The sequence below is a fragment of the Tiliqua scincoides genome, chromosome 3, assembly GCF_035046505.1.
Source record: "Tiliqua scincoides isolate rTilSci1 chromosome 3, rTilSci1.hap2, whole genome shotgun sequence".
Classification (NCBI taxonomy): domain Eukaryota; kingdom Metazoa; phylum Chordata; class Lepidosauria; order Squamata; family Scincidae; genus Tiliqua; species Tiliqua scincoides.
The window spans coordinates 166209416-166227898 of NC_089823.1; the positions used below are offsets into that span (position 1 = coordinate 166209416).

The 18483-nt window shown below is 46.6% G+C and overlaps 1 protein-coding gene across 1 annotated transcript in view; it reads right to left on the bottom strand.

Moving 5' to 3' along the window:
* Positions 1-11325: 11325 nt before the first annotated feature.
* Positions 11326-18483, bottom strand: part of LRRC27 (leucine rich repeat containing 27) — a 58374-nt gene continuing 51216 nt past the window's right edge. Inside the window, exon 12 of the mRNA XM_066622572.1 lies at positions 11326-11472. Coding sequence (XP_066478669.1) covers positions 11326-11472 — 147 coding nt within the window. The remainder of the gene's footprint in view (positions 11473-18483) is intronic.

An 18483-nucleotide genomic window follows, 5' to 3' on the forward strand; every position in this document is an offset into this window, starting at 1 on the left:
GGTTGCTGTTCCCCCATCCAGATCTGAACCCTGTCTTGGTCCCAGGACTGTTTGTTTCGGGGCATGCCATGATGTCTTGTGCCAGTAAGGCACATGATGTCATGATGTCCAGTGGCCTGGATGTGATTGTCACTTTTGGTTCACCTCTGGACATGACCCCTCTGGTTGCGTCTGGAGGTGTTTCAAGGGCTGGAGAGGCCGCACACCGTATCTCCGGCCCTTGGAAGGCCTTCTAATGCCTCCAGAAGGCCTTTCTAAGGCTTTCCAGAGGCATTCTGAGGGCTATAGAGGCTGCATGTGACTGGCCCTCAAAAGACCTTTTTAAAAAAACAAAACTGGAAGTATCCTTCTAAGCCCTTCCAGAGACCTCAGAAGGCCTTCCAAGGATTAGAGTGGCTGAGTGTGGTCACTCCGGCCCTTGGAACATTGCCTCTAAGGACCACATGTTCCTAGTTTGTTTTGTTTTGGCATGAGCTTAGGCTGGGAACTACAATTTCCAGGAAACAATACCAAGAAGGTAAGTGCGCATAGCAATACTAGTGCCCCTACACCAATATTATAAACCAGGAAAGAACTCATGGGAACAGGTGAGCTCCCCCTCCCCCGAATGCTTGCTGTGAAATTCAAACTGTTTCTGAATCAAGCAAGAGACTGCACCTATCACTAGCTGCAGTAGAAGTGTGTACACTTTTGTATGACTGTTGCAGGTGCATGCTGGATACTTTCCCCACTTCCGTCTTCATACCTTGAAAAGTCTGAGAACTCCAGACTGCTTAATTTCTTTAAAGCTTTTATATATGTGAAAGAATGGGTGCTTAAGCTACCTCTCCCTCTTGGCAATGCTCCTATCCAAATAAAAGAAGGCACACAAAGGCATAATCTGTCTCTCCCTACTGGAAATCGGGATGGATGGAAACCACCCCAGAGAAAACCGAGGACAAAGCATTGCTCTGGGAGAGTTTGAGAGCCACTAAGTTCTTGAGTGAGTGGGAGGGGGGAGGCAGCAGGAGAAGGCAGTGGCACGATCTCCAGGATCCCGCCACTCAGGGGGGCTACAGGGGCTTGGGTACACATACCCAAGCCCCTGCAGCCTCCTGGGGGTGCGGGGAGCCCAGTGCGACCTGCAGCAGGGCTCCCCACAGCAGTGAAAGTGGATGCGGAGTGATCGTGCCTCACCTCTGCTAGGAAGTAGAGCGTGATCGCTCCGCATCCACTTTCACTGCTGCGGGGAGCCCTGCTGCAGGTCGCGCCGGGCTCCCCGCACCCCCAGGAGGCTGCAGGGGCTTGGCTGCAGTGACGTGGGGATCGTGTCACTGTCTCCTCCCTGCCTCCAGGCTGCCCCCACCCCTTAAGGGGGCAGGGGCCAGGGCCCGCAGGCTGGGGCGTCGCAACGCCTCAGTTTGAAAAGCCCTGCTGTAGAGGAAAATGTCAGGTCCATTTTCCTAACTCCTTATTACAACTGCTTCTCCATGTCTCATATAATGGAGTGGATGAAATTAATGAGATTAGGTTGTAAGCAGTTTCCAGTCTAATCAGTATCACTTTCTCCTGTATGGAAAAGTTTTGGGGAAAAAGGAAAAGAAAATGTTCTTCTGTTTGTCAGAGAATGAGAGAACCCATGGCAAGCCCACCCTGGTGAAAATGTCTGGGCAGGCCTTTCTTGGTGTCTGTGTAGCTAGGAGCTGCTGATTCTGGCAGTGTTAACTCTCTGGTAGAATTCCAAGTTTCACATTTTAAGCCCTGCATGCATCATGTCAACAGACTTAGGCTGCAATACTGTGCACCCTTTCCTGAGAGTAAGCCCCATTGACTATAATGGAACTTACTTCTGAGTAGACAGGCATATGATCAGGCTCTTAAGCTCTTATCCTCGAGAGGCACAATGCTGCAAAACCTCACCACAAGAGAGATGGGTGAATGAAGCTGGCTTGCAGACCTTTGCACTGAAATGGTGGCACGTGGAAGAAGTGAGCATATCCCCTACGCTCTCCTGCAACTAGAAGGCAGAGGCTTGGGAATTGTGCACCAGCTTGGCCTCCCAGTTTTGCTGGATATCAGGGTAGACAAATCGGGCCACACACTTCCTTTATACAGGAGATCTTCACCCTATCACATTTGGCTCCTACAAGGTGTTGAGTGAGCAGGCCAAATGCTCTGAGTGGGAGGCAAGCAAATGAATGCTGGTGTTGGTGTGATTTGTCCATCCAAAAGTGCCTGGTTGTGTCTGGTAGTGTTAATTCCTAAGCTAGGGAGGAGGTAGGAAAAATCTAATTTGGCATGGACTAGTGCAGGCTCAGTGTAATAACTTGCCCAGACTGTCCCATGCCAAGGACCTGCTAGAGAAACTGGGCAGGGCTAATTTTATTTCTCCCCTGGACTTGATGAAAATTTATTAGGGCTGTTGGCAGGTGCTGCTTGACAAGCCTACCAAAAAATGTTTCATCATCATTACATGCATGGGTTTATTTGAATGCAATGCATTGTCCTCTAGCCTTTGGAACTTCCCACCACATCAGCCCAATGTTAGTGGGTCTGGGTGAGTTTGTGGTGGCCTCTGTAAATGACATTGCAGTGACACCTGGGAAGACCATATGAAACAGCATCCTTCAAAGAAACCACATTCCCTTGGCATAACAAGGGAAGCTAAGAAATACCAGACTGGCTTTAACCAAGTTATCTACCTGAGGCTTAAGGTGGGCCAGGGATTGATATGTCCTGTACAGGCCAAAGTCAATGCCCCCCTCTGAACTGGCCTGTGTCCCAGACTGAGAAGCAAGTGCAACTACCTTGCATCCAACAGGGTACAACTGCCAATTAGTACCTCACTATTGTGACGCTGATCCATCAATCTCTGACTTGACCCCAAAACACAGAGCTCACTGTCTCCAGTGATCAGCCAGCAGTCAAGCAGCTGACAGCTGTTCTCTTCCCTTGCCCCATTCTGCAAGCCCCAGACTTCAAGAAGCTGTTCATCCTGAGCACGGATGCTTCAGGCAGAGGGACTGGCGGACCCCAGTCCTAAGAGACTTTGGGGTGAAGCTGATTGCTGGGAAAGACAACACTGTTACTGATGCTGTTTCCCAGGGGGGAATCTGAGGACTCTGGACATGGCACTGCATTAAACCAGGATGCGTTTTGTAGTTACGTTTCTTTTTCTATTCAAGATTTTTCCAATTAGTGTTCGCATTTGATTTATTTTCAGCTTGTCCTTTTACCTAAACCCTTTCCACCTGGTTGCCAGTGCCTTTGCTTTGTCCTTGCAAGTGCCTGGTTCTCTCTTTCTTCTTCTCCTTCCATTGTTTTGTGGAATTTGAATTCCCCAAACGAAATTGCTGTTTACATGCCTCATCTCAGTTCAGCCAGGAGGGAACTGGTTTGCTCCCTCTTCCCAGACTGCCTGCTTTTGCTTCTGTATGGCTTTCAAGGGCTCCCCAGGGCTGACTTTTTGGGTCTCTCCACTATACTGGGAAGGAAGCTTCTTCAGGGCAGTCTCCTCTCCTCCTGTCTGGTTCCCTTGGCCTTGGGTGGCAGCAGCAATCACCTGCCCCAGTTGAAACCCAGCTTCAGGTTGAGACAGACTGGATGTTGCTAAGCATTGCACCCTGTACGCATCCTTCCATTACCATGCCTTTCCATATACATGATTGCTTACTTCTGTGAGAAGCATAGGATGTACTCTAAACATTCATCATCGAGATGAGCTGTCAGATTAGTGATGTATTTATGTGATAAATCCTCACACATTATTGAAGTGTGCTGATGCAGTCTAAGATGGCTGCTGCTGAGGTAAAAAAAAAAAAGAGTGCAAGAGAAGGTTTTATAAGCTGCGTAGGAGAAGAATTTGTTAATTTTTTGGCCTCTGGAGAACTTCCTTTGTAGCACAAAGAGGCAGGGGAATGTTGGAATGCAACCATGGCTTCTTTAACTATTTCTGGCACTTCATCACAGGAGACGGATACAAGAGAGACGGATTCTTTTTCAGGACAAAGCAAAATAAGCGTAGGCAAAGTCATGTTTAGGAATTGCTCACAGAACTGAACAGTCCAGGGAAATCATGCGACGCATGTCAAATGTGAACTCCTTATAGCTGAAATTGGCAGCTTCAAATGTATATGATTATTTATGTGATGTATAGATTTGCATATCTAGAATGCTGGTAGTACAAGTTTATGTGCATTTGCAAACTGTATCTAAACTTAAGTTGCAATTTAGACCTTACTAAAGTCAAATGGCCAATTTCATTTTGATAATAGTTAGGGCAAGGCGGGAGTGGTGTACACTATTACACCATTACAACAAGTTGAAGCCCAAGGTGCCTTGCACAAGTAGAAAAGTAGTTCTGCTTGTGCAAGGTCTCCTCCTTCCACGACTCCCGCAAGCCTCTTGCATCCCACCCACCCCATGTTGTTCCAGAGGGTCTCCCAACCCAATAGTAGATTTTTGGGAGGGGCAGGGGGCTGCAGTGGGGAGGGGGCCAGGAAAGCTGTGTCAGGTAAGTAAAATTCAGCTCACACCTCCCTGGGTCCAACCCAATGTAACTGAGCACATTCTCATTTAGTAATAACGGCTTTTGTGTTGATTGGAAAAGAGGAAGTTCTTCCCTTTGCACTTTTCCCCTCTGACAAAAATGTATTGAAACTTTACGTTTGGGTAGAAATCCTTTTATGTTGCAGTTAATGAACAATAATGAACAATATAGTCAATGCTCTGAGGGGGAAAAATCACAAACTTGTACAGCTGTAATAAATGCTCTGTGGGTACTTTAGTGCTCTCCTAATAAATGTTAATATTACTTTGATGTTGTAATATCACATTTCCTTATAAGCATAAGCTGCTGTTGTTTCCACACTACGCAAGATGTTCTCGCTGAGGTTGTCCATTTGTCTGGACTGCAGATTGGAGGCAAGAGCTTCCATGATGGAATGCAATTATTGTTGCTCCCCCATAATAATAAAAAAATCACTCTTCCATGCAGAAAACTAGGGTGTCAGGAAGAAGGCTAGACTAGAAGGGTTTTCTATGTGTAGGGAATTTATTTAGCATAGAGGAGCATTCAAACATTTGGGTCTCCACCAGCTAAGCTTGCCAGCCCGCAGGGATTAACCTGGAAGCTCTAGGAATCAGCACAGTTCTGCAACTGACTCCTGAAAACAATCCTGAAGATGTTAACAGGGCCTGCAAGGATTTCCAACATGACATGTTGGGGGGAAAACAATCTCCAGGAATAGCTTCAGCTGACAATTCTGCCACAAGCACTCTCAAGTTGTACAGCTTGGCAGTGGCGTCATTAGGGTTTGCATCACCCAGTGCAGGAGACCAGCACGTCACCCCTATGATGGACCTCCCATGCAGTGGGAAGGGTAATGCTCCAGACAGGGCAATGCCCTGGGCACCGGATGTGGTGATGTACCACCACCCCGCTTCACTGGTTTTTTGGCTATCATTTTTGAGAAAACAGAGATATTTCAACACAGTTTATTTCGTTGCATTCTGCATAAAATCATGCACCAATTGAAATATAACATTATTCAAAAATACCAAGATTTTAAAAATTTTGGCGAGTAGTGGTGTAACCCCCCCTTCTCATCACCCAGTGTGGCTCACACCCCCCTAGAAGCACCACAGCAGCTTAGACACAGGTCGCCTAAAACTAGGACATCTCGTCACATGGAAGCTGTCTTATAGTCTCTTTAAAGTAGAGGAAGAAGAGATAAAACAGACATGGAAAGTCCTGTAGCGATGACTATGTGCCTTGGATGATCATAATCAGAACTGACAATAAGACTAGCATAACCATTTGCCTCAAATAATTCTCTCCCCATTTTCCTTCCCTTTTTTTCCAAGTCATTGGGCAGCAAAAGTGAACCTGAGGACATTTTGGGACCTTTACTACTGACCTCTCAGTATCAGAGCCCCCCCTCCATTTTTTCAAAGGCTGGCCAGGCTGGTGACATCACCAGGTCCCTCACCTCAGAGATGCCAGGGTCTGGGGTGCACCTAACCTGGTAATCCTAAAAGGGTTCCACTGCTGAGGTTGTCTGGACGCAAAAGGCGCAAGAGCTGACTAGCCATTAATCTTCCCATGTTATTTTGAACACTTTTCACACCTGCAGTGCAATCCTAAACTGGTTTGTTGGAGTTGGTGCAACTCCGTCTGCTGTCCAGAGGGGGCAGGATGCTGTCCAGAAGGGGTCAAGCTATGGCCCAGTGACTCTGACCTTTCTACCTGTTCTCTCTGTGATCCTTGTGAGGTGTGGCCCTAACCCTTTGTCCTTCCCTTCTCCTCTAAGCACTTCCTCTTGTCCTCTGACCACCGACCTGTTAAGATGTGCACACCAGGGCTCTGGTGGCCAGGCCATCTTGAGCACAAGGCATGCAGGGTGAGACAGCTCCAGGGCCTTGCTATCTCTAAGTGTTAGCTGAACCTCTGATTCTAATCAGATGCTGTAAATATACGCTCAATGGAACTGTAAGTAAATAAATTCTTTTTGCAACTTTAACAAGCCATTGCCTCTTTGTCTTTTTTATTGATTAGCAGTCAGCCAGGTGAGGGAGGTTCTCTGAGGTGATACCCAAAGGGGGGGGGGGTCTGCTGCTTAAGCTACTCTGCTTCCCCCCAAAGAGGAAACTATTTTTTATTTCCTCCAACAGGGTTTACTTGGAAGCAAGTTCCACTAATTTCAAGGGAAGTTACTTCCAATAAATGGGCATAAGATGGCAGCCTGAGACCTGCCCCCACCCACCTTGTAAATTTTGCAATACTGGGCACATTTCTAGTTCTGAGTACAGCTCTCAAAACAGATCATAAAAGGTCAGCACCTCCCTTTCGGCAGTCTGTTTAACTATGCAGCTCCTATCACAACCAAAACGCTGAATTCCCTGGGCAGGCTCAGGCATGCAATTCACAAACTCATCTGGGAAGCCTGTGTTGTTGTCCAATCCAAGTATACGGGTAGATCAGGTTTAATTGCATGCCCTTTTCCAGGTGCATTTACTGCTCAAAGAAATCATCTGACCTATTCTGCCAGGTCAACTGATAGAAACATAACATGTCTGTTATGGGAACATGAATTCCATCTGCTTAACCTCACAAGATGCGTTCACAAACTTTTCAGTGAAACCTCAGAATAAGGCTATAAAACTATTACCAGTGATAGTTCAAAGGTCAGTACAACCAGGGCTGCAATCCTAAATAGTCTTTCCTGGGAGTAAGTTCCACTGAACTCAGTGAGGCTTATCTCTGAGCAGACATGCATAGGATTGTGCTGTAGCCCCCCCCCCATAAGTAGCTTTTCTCTTTGTTATCTATTTCTTAAAATATAACCACTTTGTCCAAACCCCCATCCAGCTTTGCAGATCCAAATCCTGCAGTGTCTAATAATATGGCTGAACTAGTGGCATCACTAGGGGGGGTGAGGGTTGCACTGGGTGATGCGCACAGGGGGGAATGACAGCACTACTCGCCAAAGATTTTTTAAATCTTGGTATTTTCACATGCGCTGCCTCCGACGCATCCTCGGCATCACCTGGCAGGACAAAGTTCCAAACAACACAGTCCTGGAACGTGCTGGAATCCCTAGCATGTATTCACTGCTGAAACAGAGACGCCTGCGTTGGCTTGGTCATGTCGTGAGAATGGATGATGGCCGGATCCCAAAGGATCTCCTCTATGGAGAACTCATGCAAGGAAAGCACCCTACAGGTAGACCACAGCTGCGATACAAGGACATCTGCAAGAGGGATCTGAAGGCCTTAGGGATGGACCTCAACAAGTGGGAAACCCTGGCCTCTGAGCAGCCCGCTTGGAGGCAGGCTGTGCAGCATGGCCTTTCCCAGTTTGAAGAGATACTTTGCCAACAGTCTGAGGCTAAGAGGCAAAGAAGGAAGGCCCATAGCCAGGGAGACAGACCAGGGACAGACTGCACTTGCTCCCGGTGTGGAAGGGATTATCACTCCCGGATTGGCCTTTTCAGCCACACTAGACGCTGTGCCAGAACCACCTTTCAGAGCGCGATACCATAGTCTTTCGAGACTGAAGGTTGCCAATACAATACAAGGTATTTTCAAATAATACCATCATGTTATATATCAATCGATGTGTAATTTCATGCAGAATGCAATGAAACAAACCACGTTGTTATACCTCTGTTCTGTTAAGAATTATTGCCCAAAAAGCAGTGGGGCAGAGCAATGATACGTCACTGCCCACTGCTTGGGAGGAGGTCCATCATAACAACATGCTAGCATCCTGCACTGGGTAACACAAATCCTAGTGACGCCACTGGGCTAAACACATTGAGGAACAAGCATACCAATAACTCTGGAAGATGAATGGGGAGCCAGAACACCTCCGTGCTCGTGGTATTCCTAAACCTTTCATTGCCTAAATATGAGGTAGAACAACAACCACGAATGCTCTGTAAAGGGTTGGTACTGTTGTGTGCTTTCCCTGAAGAACCTGGTTTAGAGGTTATTTGAGTGTAGCAGAGGCCCATGTTGCATTTCCCTATGTTTTCATTTTAAACTTGTATCTTGATGTTCCAGCAGACACTTCTCATATATATGTATCTCTGCCACCACCTCTTAGGATTGAGGCTTGCTGACAGTCATCTTAATTTTAAAACAAGACTCAGTATGTACAGGAGAAAAAACTGTGCCTATTGCCATGCTTTAAATAACACTCTCATCACAGAGAGAAGTGAAGCAGAAGAATATGTGGGATGAGTGACATTTCACAGTGCTTGTCCAGGCAACTTGAGAGACACAGAAATGTAGGCCTATCAATGACGATTAGCCCTGATGATGAATACCACAGAATGCAACTTGCTGGACAATAACACCAGGAGGGGGCTATTGCTTCCTGGCAGGGATGGGTTGGACTTTATGACACAAGTCATGAAAACACTGGTTTTTGCGACTCATACAGACTCTTGTGTCAAAAATTGGGCACTGTCTCCTGCAGGTTTTACCCTAAATATGAAAAGACTCGAGTAGACTCAAGTCAAGACTTGTTTTTGTGTATGCTTGCAACTCTCTTTTGTGTGTGTGCTTGCTTGGTGTTTTTTTTGCCACTTCTGTGGCTTGACTTGCTTTTTGAAAAGACTTGGACTAGAGTCAAAATGACTCAAAAAATGGCTCTGAACAAGTTACAACGGCTGCTATTATGATCTGTGGGTGACTCAAATCAAGGGGGGCAAAGACTCAGAACTTGATTCGAGACTTGGCACTTTGGCTCCAGCACATTTCTGCATCCTGTGAAAAGCAGGACTCCCAATTAGCTAGACTTCTGCTGCACTTCAGCAGCATTCTTATGTAGCATCTCCTATATTCTTAGTCTCCTTTTTAATGAGTTGCAAAGTTCCAGGCACATGTAAGAGGAGGAGGAGGTGAAGGAGGAGAAGAAGGAGAAACTAGTGCCTTGTTGGACATCAGGGTTCTTCTGGGATGGTTATGCAAACCATGACTAAACCGGCAAAATGAAGTTGCCCTAGCAGGCACTCTTCCAGTGGAATTGCTATTCAACAGCAATCATATCTCCAGCTGTGGTTGCTGGTAAAAAGCAACACTTGTCGACCACATTGTTTGTAATTTGGTGTGGAGAATATGACTATCCTAGTGCCTTGGCTATTTACGGGATGAAGCTGTTATCAGGAGACACATCACAACTTCCTCCTCTATCCACTTGGCATTTGACTTTTTTCTTCCTGTGTTTCTTCCCCTTTCCTCACTCTACCTCCAATTTTCTGGAGACTATTTGCTCACTCATTCAAATGTTCATCACCAACTGTTTTTTAAAAGCTAAAAATGTCTCCCCTGGCAGCCTCTTTCCTTTCATTATGTGGTGGCATGAGGATACATTGACAGACAGCTAGCACCAGCACAGTCCTAACTGAAGCTGGTGGAAAAGTGCACTCTACCTGGGACTGATGTGCTTCCCTGAACCAAGCAAATGCTGATCAGGGTCAAAAATAGGGATGGAAGGTGAAGAGAAAAACTGGATATCACTGCACCTTTACTTGAATTGTTTGTCTGACCTAACAAGGCTGTGAGTGAATTTCAAACTCCTTCCTTCCACCTAGGACACTGCTACTTGTTCCTTGAAACCTCATGGAAAATGTCCTTCTTTCCAAAATAATTGCAAATAGTATTTACTGGAGACTGGCAATGGCTTCCTGCCAAGGCTATCTGTTTCATCTTCCTGTTATTCCAAACGTGGAAATATGCGTTGAGAGCTAATACTTACTTAGGCAAGGAGATTTATTTTATAGCAGTGTTTTTTTCTTTTTTCAGGAACAGCCTGTAGTGTACTATCAGCCTTGACTTCTTCATAATCACAGAAACCTTGAAAAAAAATGTTGCAGACACAAAAACTTGGGGAAGAGTTTTTTTACTTTCAAGGACACGGACACACACACACAGGGCACTGACCTACAAAGGGGATACTCTTAAGTAAGACTATCTTTATGAGGATTTGCAAACTGGAAGACAGATCTCCCTAAGAAGGCACAACAGACAGCTAGCAGTGAGACACAGGCTACTCCTAGAACCCTCCAAATCAGTTTTGTACATTTCTTAATGGGTTAGGAGGCTGAATGCCAATCTATTTTCATGCCCCCACCTCCACAGACTTTCAACTGCAACACTGTGGTGACCCAATTATTCTGTTGATCCATGATGCTACAGACCAATGGCATTCTTTCTAATCTTCATTTGAAGTCATGTGAACATGTATTTTCTTGCATTACAGCAGCTCATTACCTCAGAACTGTAGGATTCCTGATTCAGAACAGAGAGTCAAGGCCCAATCCTATCCAACTTTCCAGCATTGGGGAAGCCACAATGCAGTGCCAAGGTAAGGGAACAAACATTCCCTTACCTTTAAGAGGCCTCCATGACTATCGCCGCACTGCAGAATACAGTCCATGCCCTGTTGGTTCAGTTCCATCAGCGCTGGAAAGTTGAATAGGATTGGGCCCTTATGCTGCTGTTGAACTTTTCCTATAGGGATGGGTATTTACTCCCTAAGCAGTAAATCCTATCTCAAGTTTAGAGTTGCTGGATAGAGCTTTAAGGCGACCCAAAAAATTTAGCATGAAAAAATGTTGTGTAATATCTAAAGGCACTTCAAACCCTGTAAATAAGGTACCTGTTAAAATTTGGGGAAACAAAAAGGCAAAAAGATTCTAATGCTGATATTATCAAGTACAAACAACTGATATTATCAAGTACAAACAAGAACTTTTATGAAGTCTGTTTAAAAGCAGATCCACTGTAAAACATGCAACAGCAGGTGGCCTGCTGCATGAGAAATACTCTTCTGTATAATTAAAATGTCATGTTAGAAAAAATATTTTGAGGTCTGGGAGCTGGTAATGAATTATCCGCTGGTAACTCTCCTGTAAAGGCAGTGAAGCGATATTCTTTGTGAAGGTCTTTCCTCGCCTCTTCTAGTTCCTCCTCTAGCTTTTCAGCCTGTAGTGGAAAACAAAAAGCTATGAATACAAACTCCATAGTTCACAGACCTATACACATTTTGTTGCCTTAAAAGTTAGACCTACTCTTGGATATATTTGGGGTGGTGAATCCAAAAATGGCATCGGCTTTGCCCAATTGGCTCTAGTTTTGGGGGTATGACATTGCCATCTTATATGCCGATTCAAGCAGCTTCCACATGAGGGTGTTGGTTTTTGGAGAATGAGAAAAGGAAAAATGTCCACCCCCACCCCCGACACACACTTTTGAAATCTCCCTGTACAGAATGGGGAGAAAAGCTTTTATCCTCATGGCATACACTCCCATGACCCCCCTTCTCCCTCCAGCATATGGTAGGCTGTAAGGGGCTCATGCAGGTAAACTCCTCCCCCCTCCATTATTGTTTCAATTAATGTCTGAAATCAGTGGTTCCCAAACTGGTGGGTCCCCTTGAAGGGGAATGGCCCAGAAATTGGCAGCAACCTGATCTCCTGCTGCCAGGTAGGGAAGTTGTTTTTTTTAAAAAAACTTACCAGGGTTTGCCATACCTCTCTAGAAGGTCTGGGGAGCCAGTGACTCACTCTGTAGCCCTCCCCGTGGCTTGGAAATGTTGTAAAAAGAAAAAAAAAAAGGAGAAGAATAAAAACCACTTCCAGTTTTTGTCCTGAAATAGGATGTGTTTTATTTTTCCTTTTTACAACATTTTCAAGCTTTGGGGAAGGCTGCTCCTAAGCAAAGACTTAAAGTCCCAATAGGATTTTGGGAACCACTGCATTAAATATTTCATAGCACAACTGCCCTGAAAAATCTATAAGCCTCGGAAGTCACTGGGGATAGGTCCTTGCAGAGCTGGTTTGGTTCTTTTCAAAACAGTATTTTTTTTCTTGTATTTTACAAAGAAAGATACTTCTGCCTAGCTAGATTGTCACCTGAAAAAGCAGAAACCACATACCATATTTTTGGGTGGCCCTGATTTATTTCCAAATCCATATACATGAGACCACCCAAGTTTTGGTATTAGAGGGAATGACTGACTCACACATACACACACACACAGGTAAAGGCAGCAAAATTTGTGGGAGGGGTTATTTACAAAGTGAAGCCAGAAGGTCATCTGAGAGAGAGGTGTGTCACATTACTATGCTAAGTACAAATGAAAATGAGATCTTGTCAAAAGAGCAGCAAATGCAACCAGAGTGGGTGTGCTCCAGTCTTAACCAGCCATAGTTTGGCAAAACAAGCTGAAGAGTGCACATGAACACATTAAAAAAGGAGCAAGTAGTTTCTGTAATGAGTTGACGACTCCCATACTCTACTGATCCCATCTGATGGCATCAAATTTGCCTAAAAATTTCAACTCTGCAACTTCATGTTGAATTCTCCAAATCCTATGAATGATTAGGGCCAGCCCAAGAACTCCTGTTGCCTGAGATGGTATGCCAAATGCTGCCCCTCCCTTATCCACTCTCCAAAGTTCTAGCTCAGCACCTTCTCCGTATTTCCTTTTCCTCTCTGTACCCCTTTCCACTCTCACTCCAGAGAGTGGAAAGAGAAGGAGGGCACTGCAGGCAAGTAGGCAGACAGAGATGGGCACCTCCCCCCAATCTGCTGTCTGAAGTGACTGCTTCAGTTGGCCTCTTGGATGGGCTGGGCAACTAGGGAGACTGAAATTCTCCAAATACAGTTAGTCCAATACAAAAATTTAAAAAAGAAGTATCTACAAGTCTCTGAACCTGTGCACGCCACATAAAACCTCTTCTCTCTATAAACTTTACAGTATGTGAAATGTTGGTCCTGCTGCCTGCTGGACCTACCAGTGGCATTTGAGACCACTGATCATGATGTCATTCTGGGGTGGTTTGCTAGGTTGGGGCTGGAGGCACTGCCTTGCAGTGCTTCTGCTCCTTCTTGGCTGAGAGGTCCCAGAAGGTGGCCCCAGCTGATGCCTCTAACATAAGAACAGCCCCACTGGATCAGGCCATAGGCCCATCTAGTCCAGCTTCCTGTATCTCACAGCAGCCCACCAAATGCCCCAGGGAGCACACCAGATAACAAGAAACCTCATGCTGGTGCCCTCCCTTGCATCTGGCGTTCTGACATAGCCCATTTCTAAAATCAGGAGGTTGCGCATACACATCATGGCTTGTAACCCGTAATGGATTTTTCCTCCAGAAACTTGTCCAATCCCCTTTTAAAGGCATTAAGGCCACATGCCGTCACCACATCCTGTGGCAAGGAGTTCCACAGACCGACCACATGCCAAATAAAGAAATATTTTCTTTTGTCTGTTCTAACTCTCCCAACGCACAATTTTAGTGGATGTCCCCTGGTTCTCGTGTTATGTGAGAGTGTAAAGACCACCTCTCTATCAACTTTATCCTTCCCATGCATAATCTTGTATGTCTCAACCATGTCCCTCCTCAGGCGTCTCCTTTCTAGACTGAAGAGGCCCAAACGCCGTAGCCTTTCCTCATAAGGAAGGTGCCCCAGCCCAGCAATCATCTTAGTTGCTCTCTTTTGCACCTTTTCCATTTCCACTATATCCTTTTTGAGATGTGGCGACCAGAACTGGACACAATACTCCAAGTGTGGCCTTACCATCGATTTGTACAACGGGCATGATAATATTAGCCATTTTGTTCGCAATACCCTTCCAAATGATCCCAAGCATAGAATTGGCCTTCTTCACTGCCGCCGCACATTGGGTCGACACTTTTATCGACCTGTCCGCCACCACCCCAAGATCTCTCTCCTGATCTGTCAAAGACAGCTCAGAACCCATCGGCCTATTTGTGAAGTTTTGATTTTTTGCCCTAATGTGCATGACTTTACACTCACTTACATTGAAACGCATCTGCCATTTTGCTGCCCATTCTGCCAGTTTGGAGAGATCCTTCTGGAGCTTCTCACAATCACTTCTGGTCTTCACCACTCGGAAAAGTTTGGTGTCGTCTGCAAACTTAGCCACCTCACTGCTCAACCCTGTCTCCAGGTCATTTATGAACAGGTTGAAAAGCACTGGTCCCAGGTCAGATCCTTGGGGCACACCGCTTTTCACCTCTCTCCATTGTGAAAACTGACCATTGACACCCACTCTCTGCTTCCTGGTCTTCAACTAGGTCTCAATCCAGGAGAGGACCTGCCCTCTAATTCCCTGACTGTGGAGTTTTTTCAGTAGCCTTTGGTGCGGGACCGTGTTGAACGCCTTCTGAAAGTCCAGAAATATAATGTCCACGGGTTCTCCCACATCCACATGCCTGTTGACCTTTTTAAAGAATTCTAAAAGGTTCGTGAGGCAAGACTTACCCTTACAGAAACCATGCTGATTTTCTCTCAGCAAGGCCTGTTCGTCTATGTGTTTTGAGATTCTATCTTTGATGAGGCATTCCACCATCTTACCCGGTATAGATGCTAGGGTGACTGGCCTATAGTTTCCCGGGTCCCCCCTCTTTCCCTTTTTAAAGATCAGTGTGACATTTGCTATCCTCCAATCTTCTGGCATCGTGGACGTTTTGAGGGCCAAGTTGCATATTTTAGTCAAGAGATCAGCAACTTCATTCTTCAATTCCTTAATAACTCTTGGGTGGATGCCATCAGGGCCCGGTGACTTATTGATCTTTAATTTATCAATGAGGTCTGAAACATCTTCTCTTTTAACCTCTATCTGACTTAATTCCTTGGTCAGGAGGGGCCGTTCGGGCAGCGGTATCTGCCCGAGGTCTTCTGCCGTGAAGACAGATGCAAAGAACTAATTTAATTTCTCTGCCATCGCTAAGTCTCCTTTTATCTCCCCTTTCCCTCCCTCATCATCCAGAGGGCCAACGGCTTCTCTGGCAGGTTTCCTGCTTCTAACATATTTGAAGAAGCTTTTATTATTCCCCTTAATGCTGCTGACCATGTGTTCCTCATAGTCTCTCTTGGCCTCCCATATCACCTTCTTACATTTCTTTTGCCACAGTTTATGTTCCTTTTTATTCTCCTCATTAGGGCAAGACTTCCATTTATGGAAGGAAGCTTCCTTGCCCTTTACGGCCTCTCTAACTTGGCTCGTTAGCCATGCAGGCACCCTCCTGGATTTAGTGGAGCCCTTCTTTCTTTGCAGTATACACTTCCTCTGGGCCTCCATTACTGTTGTTTTAAGCAGCCTCCATGCACTCTGGAGAGATTGGACTCTTTTTAACTTCCCTTTCAACCTCCTTCTAACTAGCCTCCTCATTTGAGGGAAGTCCGCCCATCGGAAGTCAAGGGTTTTTGTGAGAGATTTGCCCGGTATTCTTCCCCCGATGTGCATGTCGAAACGGATCACAGCATGATCACTGTTCCCCAATGGCTCAGTAACATTTACATCTCTAACCAGGTCCTGAGTACTGCACAATATTAAATCCAGAGTCACCTGTCCTCTGGTGGGCTCCATGACTAGCTGCTCTAAGGCACAGTCATTTAACATGTCAAAAAATCCGGTCTCCTTTTCGTGACCAGAACACAAATTGACCCAGTCTATATGAGGATAATTGAAGTCCGCCATGATTACAACCCTGTCCCTCCTTGTCACCTCCCTGATCTGTTTCCTCATTTCAAGGTCCCCTTCCGGTTTCTGGTCTGGAGAACGATAGTACACCCCCAGTATTACATCGCTGCACAAGCCTGGTAATTTAACCCACAGAGATTCTATGGTGGAGTCTGACCCGCTTTCAATCTCTACTTTGCTGGATTCTATCCCTTCTTTAATGTAAATGGCCACCCCACCTCCAACATGCCCTTCCCTGTCCCTTCTGTAGAATTTATAGCCCGGGATTGCGGTATCCCACTGATTTTCTGCATTCCACCAGGTTTCCATTATGCCCACTATGTAAATGTTTTCCCTAGTCATCAAACATTTCAGTTTGCTCGGAGACTTCGGGCATTTGCATAAAAGCATTTGTACTTGGAATGTTTATTAGCTCCTTTGTCCCCGCATCCTCTCATTGTGCCAAACCATCTATCACATCCCATCATGCTACCATTCCCAATTTCCTCTCCTACTCTGCTTTTACCTTGTTGTTCTCTAACCTCCCCATCCTCATCCCATAGGGATGAGGAGTCCTGAACTGGATGCCCCTCGGCTCCTGTTGGCCTTCCCCCAGGGATCAGTTTAAAAGCTGCTCCGCCACCTTTTTAATGTTATCGTTCCATTCGGGTTCAAGTGAAGCAGTCTGGTTCCATTCGGGTTCAAGTGAAGCCCGTCCCTCTTGTACAGGCTCTGCTTGTCCCAAAACGTTCCCCAGTGCCTAACGAATCTAAACCCCTCCTCCCTACACCACCATCTCATCCATGCATTAAGACCCCTGATATCCACCTGCCTAGCTGGCCTTGCGCGTGGAACAGGTAGCACCTCCAAGAATGCTATTGAGGTCCTGGCTTTCAGTTTCCTACCTAATAGCCTAAATTTGGCCTCCAGGACCTCCCGGCTACACTTGCCCACGTCGTTGGTGCCGACATGCACCACAACCACTACCTCCTCCCCAGCACTATCTACCAGCCTGTCTAGACAAGATGTGATGTCCGCAACCTTCGCAAGAGGCAGGCAAGTCGCCATGCGGTCCTCACATCCATCGCAAACCCCCCTCTCTATGTTTCTAATAATCGAATCCCCCACTACAAGAACCCCCTGACCCCCCTCCCGACCTCCCCTCCTGAGGAGTATCCTGAGTGTGTTCAGATACGGGCCCGTCCCCTGGAGAAGTGGTCCCCCCTAGGGGATTGTTTCCCTCCTCTGCAGGATGACATCCTCCAGCCCCAAGACTTCCCACCCGGGCAGCTGAGGAGCTGCACGCCTGAAGTTTGGATGAAGCCTGATCGTCCCCAGAAATCTCTCCATGGTCCTTCTCTGCCTGCCTCTGCTTCTCCAGGTCGGCCGCCAAGACTTCAAGGGAGCGGACACATTCCCTGAGTCCCTGGAGCTCCTTGACTGGTGTATCCTGATTGGTGTATCCTGAGGATTGGTGTATCCTGAGGATACACCAATGACTTATGCCCCAGAGGCATATAGTCATACATATGGCACTCAATGCAAAACACTGGATAGCCCCCACCCTGCTGCTGGCTGTCTGACTGCATAGTTTTATTTATTTGTTTGTTTGTTTAGGGGTACTAAAAATCCCTTCACTGGTTTGCTGCCCTCTTCTCAAGGGAAGAGAAGGGCAGTGTCTGGGGCCCTGGCTTCCTTGCCCTGCTGCTGAACTCGCACCAAGGTTAAACTCGTGGTGCCTTACCTGGCACTTTGTTCCCGAGGCACTGGGTTTCCCAGAGGCCACGCGCGCTTCTGCCTGAAGCGCTTCTGCCTGCTTCTGCTTCTTCCTCTTTGTCACTTTAGCTACTGGTACGTGCTTCATTAAACAAGTTGTTTAATATCTACATGAAACTGCTGGGAGAAGTCATCTGGGAATTTGGAGTAGGATCTAATTAGTATGCTGTAGGGTACGTTTTTGCAGCAGTGGACCTAGCGCTTTGTGAACGGCATAAATGCCCCAGGCGCTGAGTCCACATGCCTTTAGGACTGCATGGGAAGCATCATTGAGGCTCCCGACACAGTTGGAAACTGTGCTTCTGGTTTGCTGAAAGCACAGTTTAAGACCATGCGGAAGCCTTGGGAGGCTTCTTTGGTCAGTACTGGAGCCATCCAAGGCTCCGTTTTGCTACAGGCTTTCCATGGGGGGGGGGTGGCATCATCGTGGACCTCTGCCCTGGGCACGGGGCTGGGTGGGTGAGCCACTGTGTTTGTGCCAACTCAGGCAGTAGCTCAGGAGGGCCAGATCCAGCTCCTGTGCCAGTCGGACAGGGTATGTTTGTGCCAGGCAGCACAGGGGGTGGGAGAGGGTGGTGGAAGAGTATTCTGGGGTGGAGATGTTTTTGGGTGGGGGAGGGTGGAAAGGGGGTAAGATTGGGAGTGGGAGGGGACCGGCAGTGGCAGTACACGCCAGATCCTAACCCCCACTCTTTACTCCCTTTCAGCCTAATGTGGGCTGCTTGGAT